General features: G+C 40.9%; 1 protein-coding gene across 1 annotated transcript; it reads right to left on the reverse strand.

Moving 5' to 3' along the window:
- Window positions 1,754-5,861, reverse strand: LOC107612091. Its single transcript, XM_016313918.2, has 2 exons — window positions 5,347-5,861; window positions 1,754-1,844 (listed from the first exon to the last, which is right to left on the reverse strand). The coding sequence occupies exon 1, from the start codon at window positions 5,737-5,739 to the stop codon at window positions 5,503-5,505; it is 237 nt and encodes a 78-aa protein (XP_016169404.1). The 5' UTR covers window positions 5,740-5,861; the 3' UTR covers window positions 1,754-1,844; window positions 5,347-5,502.

The following is a 6,114-nucleotide window of genomic DNA, read 5'->3' on the forward strand; positions in this document are numbered from 1 at the left end:
AAATATAATATGTTTTTCAGGTAAAGTAAAATTACGAATTATTTTTTTTTCTTCACTAAATAAAGTCCCAAACCTTCACTGATTCTTCCTTCCACAAATTTACTCACATTCATCTTTAACTCCAACCCTTTTACTCTCAAAACTCATTCACCCTTAACTCCAACCCTTTTACTCTCAAAACTCACTCATAGCATGTAAAATAAAAGGAAAACTGAAACTCTCATGGCCTGCATTTTTGGTTTTATAGGCCAACTCTACTAGTCTTTTTTACACGTGTCACACATACAGATGGGATTACTGCTAAACGCAAGTTATATTTTTGCTGTGCACCTGCCAAACGCACGTTGCGTTTTGAAGTTTCAAGGTGTTAGGAGAAAGCTAGGGACACGTTTTAAAACTGCGTTCTCCTTCTATGCCAAACGCAAATTGCGTTTTGCAGTGCATACAGTCTTATTGAAATCAACTCAATTAAAACATAACCTACATTTTGTAGGTTACTAAATTCACCAGTTCCGCATTTGTAAATTACTCATCCTAATACAATATTATTACACATCACGTTTTTAGTTGTTTAGAGGTATAATATAGTGGATAAAAGATCATATAATGATATTGACAGAAATTAATTTATTAATAAAGATAAAAATAGAAATATACAATATTATTAGTGTATAATGTGTAATCTATAAATATGAATCTGCCATACTCAGTAACCTAAAAGACAGACACAAGTTACGTTTTTTGTGAGACAGAAAAATCAAAAATTGTAACACCTACAAAACGCAACTTGCGTGAGAACCATCCAGTTCTCTAATCCGACCTTTTTTTGACACTGCGTGAGAACCATCCAGTTCTCTAATCCGACCTTTTTTTGACACAGTTCTCACATCCATCCAGTTCTCTAATCCGACCTTTTTTTGACACAGTTCTCACATCCGACCTTTTTTTGACACAAGTAACTGTCAACAAAATTCACAACTATGACATATATGACATATAGAGATTTGTTCACTAAAATAAAATAAAAAAAATTATTATTTTTCTAAACACCATTTTTAAATTTTAATTTTTTAAACTTTAATTTCTCAAATACTTGAGCTTTAATTTCTCAAATACTTAAACTTTACAACGTACAATCATTATCATCGTCTCCAAAATATATAAAAATACACAAAAATACACAAACAGCGCACAATCATTATCATCGTCTCCAAAATATATAAAAATACACAAAAATACACAAACAACAAACATGACTTTTTTAATATTGCATGACTTTTTCAATATCAAAACCAATGACAACCATTATATCATCTCCAAAAATAAACACACACTCTTGATTAAAATATGTTTTTTTCTCCTAAAAACGCAACCTAAGTTTTAAGGTTTCTAAAAAAAATTATGACACCTTAAAAACGCAACCTCGTCCTTCAAAACAAAATCTGACACCCCAAATAACGCGGGTTTCATTTTGTTGTTTAAAATAAAAAACGTGAAAACAATAAAACGGAAGCTACCTTTTATTATTTTGATGAACAAAAAAAATAAAAAACGATTGAAAATGATAAAATGTAGATTACAGTTTATACTGACACCATAACAGTGAATTAACACCATAGCAGTAAAATTTGTGTTCATCCGTCCATTTCATTATGTTAGAGAATCATTAGCATCAATTAGGATCAATTAGTATCGTCTATATTTATGTAGTATATCTGTATATTAATTATAGGATTCTATGCCTTTATTACTCTGATTCATTTAGCACCTATAAATACCTCTTGTATATTGTACTTTTGACTACAATTCAATAATACACCTTTCATATTATATCTCAGTCTCTTGTTTCTAACATGGTATCAAGAGCTTAGGTCTTTTTTTTTTCCGATGAATATTAGTTCATAGCCCCTTTGTTTTTCCTTGTCGGCAGTGTTCTTTGGCCTCCTTTTTCGTTCTCTTTTTGACGCTTTGGTTCGTCACCCCCATAACCATCTTGTTCGTCTTGTCGCCGTGATTCCAACGCAACCAGAACCGTCGCCATCCGCCTCCGGACGCGCCTCCACGCGCCGCCGAAAGACGCTGCCACGACCAGGTTGACCTTCCCTCCAGCTTCCACCCGTGCCACTTTGCTCGCAATTTTCGAGCTGTTTCCGACGCTTTGGTTCGTCACCTCCGGCATCATCATGTTCTTCTCTCCGTCAGCTTTCCAACGCCGCCAAGATCTCCTCCAGAGACCGCCGCACGCGCCTCCAGAACGTTGCTGTCCACCACCACTCTTTTCTCATCCATAGGCTTCAGCAACCGTTGGATCTTCGTGCAGATCGGACGTTCCTGGAGCGTCCACGTGTCACACGCAAGCTGGTTGGGCAACCCTGACCCGCGGCGACCCGACCCGACCCGCCCTTCAACCCGCGCGCCACCTGTCGCCAGCGTGCTTCCTTCCGCGTATCACGTGCTGCCACGTGTCGTCACTCGCTGACGTGGCACTGACGCACTGCTGACGTGGCGCTGACGTGGCCGCCAAGTGGACCCTCCCTAAGGTTTTTTGGTGAGCTCTTTCCGATTTTGCCATCCGTTTCCTCATTTTCTGCTCCGAAATTGCAGTTTTTCTCTCCTCTCCTTGTTCTCTATGACTACTTTTATGGAAAAGTCAGATGTTTTTGCTGCCACAGACAGAAAGGGGGCCTTCTGTCGCAACTGTAACCATTTCGGGCACCCGTTCTCCAGCTGTCCCTCTGTTGAATGTCGCACATGCCACCAGAAAAGGGCATATTAGCTACCATTGTTCACAGTTGTTCTGCCGTTATTGCAAGCTCTCGGGACATTTGCTTACTACCTGTCCTACTCGTCCACCACGTCCTGCGCCTGCTTCTGCTGTTGCTGCTACTACTGAACCTACCACTGTCTCTCTATCTGATATTGCATCTCTTCTACAGCGTCTTCTCTCTGTTTCTGGTAATACCCCTGCTGCTTTATCGAGCCATCCAGGTACTTCTAAATGGTACTTTGACTCGGGTTGCTTTAATCACATGTCTCCGTTGCGTAATATTTTCTCGTCCATGTCTGCAACTACAAATGGCCCTTCTGTCAATACTGCAAATGGCTCCCTCTTGCATGCAACACACAAGGGTTCTATATCTCAGTCATCTCTTAATCTCCCTGATACTTACTACATTCCCAAATTAAACTTCAATCTTATTTCTGTTGGTCAACTTGTTGATTTGGGTTTTGACGTCACCTTTTCTGTTTCTGGTTGTCGTGTACAGGATCCTCGGACGGGACAGATCATCGGGACTGGACGTAAGGTCGGAAGGTTGTTTGAACTCGAAAGTCTTCATATTCCTCCTGTACCAAATCTCTGTGCTGCTTCTTCTCCCTCTACCCTTCACTTATGGCATCAACGTCTTGCCCACACCTCCTTAGGAAAACTGCGTCCTCTTGTATCTCAGGGTGTTTTAGGTCAGGTTCCGAATGAATCTTTTGACTGCATTTCTTGCCAAACTGCCAAACAACCTGCTTTATCTTTTCACAATAATTCATCTCTTGCTTGCTCTCCTTTTGATCTCATTCACTCTGATGTTTGGGGCCCCGCTCCCACTGCCTCTATGGGCGGAGCTCGATACTTTGTTGTTTTCATTGATGATTATTCCCGTTTTACTTGGGTTTATTTGATGACTAATCGCCATGAGTTACCTCAGATCTATATCAACTTTGCTACTATGATTAAAACTCAGTTTTCCAAGGCCATTAAGGTTTTTCGACGTGATAATGCTATGGAATACCGTGATTCCAAACTCTTAGCCTTTCTTGCAGAACAGGGTACTCTGTCTGAGTTTTCATGTCCTGGTACGTCTCAACAAAATGGTAGAGCTGAACGCAAACACCGTCACATTCTTGACTCCGTCCGTGCAATGCTCCTTTCCTCTTCGTGTCCTGAGCGTACTTGGGGTGAAGCTGTTCTTACTGCTGTTCATGTTATCAATAGACTCCCTTCTTCTGTTCTTGGTAATGTTACTCCCTTTGAGCGTCTTTATCATACCCCCCAGATTACAGTTCTCTTCGAGTTTTCGGTTGTGTATGTTTTGTTCTTCTTCAGCCTCATGAACATAGTAAACTTGAACCTCGGGCTCGTATGTGTTGTTTTCTTGGTTATGGCACTGAACACAAGGGTTATCGTTGTTGGGATCCTCTTTCTAAACGTGTTCGTATATCTCGTCATGTTGTCTTTTGGGAGCACCACATGTTTTCTCGGTTTTCATCCTTTGAGTCGATTCCTACTACTCAGTCACCTTTGTTTACTAACCCCAATGTTGATCTTTTCCCTAGTGATGATTCTACAGGTTCTATCTCGAGTGACCCTCCACAGCCTCCTGTTCCTCCGCCTTCTCCATCTTCCGATGTTTCCAGATCGGACGATGATCCTGCTCCTACCGTCATGCCTCCTCCTCCCGCTCGTTCTTCTAGGGTAAGGAATCCACCTCCTCATCTTCTTGATTATCATTGCTTTTCTACTATTCTTCATCAACATGAACCTAAGACATTCAGAGAGGCCTCCTCAAACCCAAATTGGCAACAAGCAATGCAAGAAGAATTACAGGCACTTGAAAAAGCACACACTTGGGATCTGGTTGATCCTCCTTCTGATCAGGAAGTTGTGGGCAGTAGATGGGTATACAAGATCAAGACTCGCTCTGATGGCTCTATTGACCGTTATAAGGCCCGCTTGGTTGCTCAAGGTTGTACGCAAGAGTATGGTATTGATTATGAAGAGACTTTTGCCCCTGTCGCTCGCCTTACGTCTGTTCGAGCTCTTCTTGCCATTGCCGCGGTTAAAAAATGGTCTCTCAGTCAGATGGATGTGAAGAATGCATTTCTTAATGGGGATTTGAAAAAGACAGTCTATATGAAACCACCTCCGGGATATCCTTGTCCTACTAATAAGGTTTGTCTCCTTCGCAAGGCACTTTATGGACTTAAGCAAGCTCCTCGTGAATGGTTTGACAAGTTTAGCACTACCATATGCAGTCTTGGTTTTACTTCGAGCCCTCATGAGAATGCGCTCTTCATTCGTAAAAGCGAACGTGGAGTTGTTCTTCTACTTTTGTATGTTTATGACATGATAATCACTGGGGATGATGTTGATGGTATCTCTGCTCTCAAGGCCTCACTTCACCATACCTTTGAGATGAAAGATCTTGGTTCTCTCAGCTATTTTCTTGGTCTCAAGGTCATCTCCACCGAGGTGGAATCTATCTCTCTCAGGCTAAGTATGCTTCAGATCTTCTTGCTCGCACTGGGATTACAGATAGTCGCACTGAGTCTACTCCTCTTGAGCCTAATGTTCGAATTTCTAAGACATTAGATTACACCATTATTTATTTTCAACCCTTACATAATTTAAAGTATTTGTTTTCAACCCTTACATAATTTAAAGTGTTTAACTGAATATATCCAGTTGACTAAACCAATTAACTGTCAAGTATACCAATATTCTTAACATGATTAGCCAGTGCCAGTGACTCCAAGGTCTTGCTTGTTGTCATCTTTGCCAGCACCAAAGACAGGACCACCTTTGCCAGCAGGGTCAGAGACCTTCTCCTGCATCTTATCGATCTGAATGTTGCCTTGATCCTCCTTTGAACGCAAGTCGGTCCTCGTTCTATTCTCTCCTCCTTCTACTGACTTATAAACTGTTGCTGTCCTTGCTTCTTTCGGCTGTGCCCCTTGTGCCCCTGACATCCTACCTTCCCTGTTCTCTCCCTTCAATTCCTCTCTTCAATTTTCCACTAGTAATAACCACCAATCACCCTTTCTTTTTCAACCTTTTTTTCGCCCCCACTTGCTATATGTAATTGTGTGATACTACTATATATAATGCAGTGTGTTTGATGAAGCGAGTAAAACGGTGACAAAGTTGCATGTTGGTGGAGCTGCAACCAAATATACCAAGATAAACCACGTGGAATTATACCGCGTATAATAACTTACACGTATATACACAGGTGCCACTTATGCTTTCACCTTCTGCCACGTTTACTATATATATTCTTTCTTTAGTTACTACTTACTAGTCTATATCTATATCTTGTACGCGAATTTAAAAGAAAAAAGAAA

The sequence above is a fragment of the Arachis ipaensis genome, chromosome B08, assembly GCF_000816755.2.
Source record: "Arachis ipaensis cultivar K30076 chromosome B08, Araip1.1, whole genome shotgun sequence".
Taxonomy (NCBI): Eukaryota; Viridiplantae; Streptophyta; class Magnoliopsida; order Fabales; family Fabaceae; genus Arachis; species Arachis ipaensis.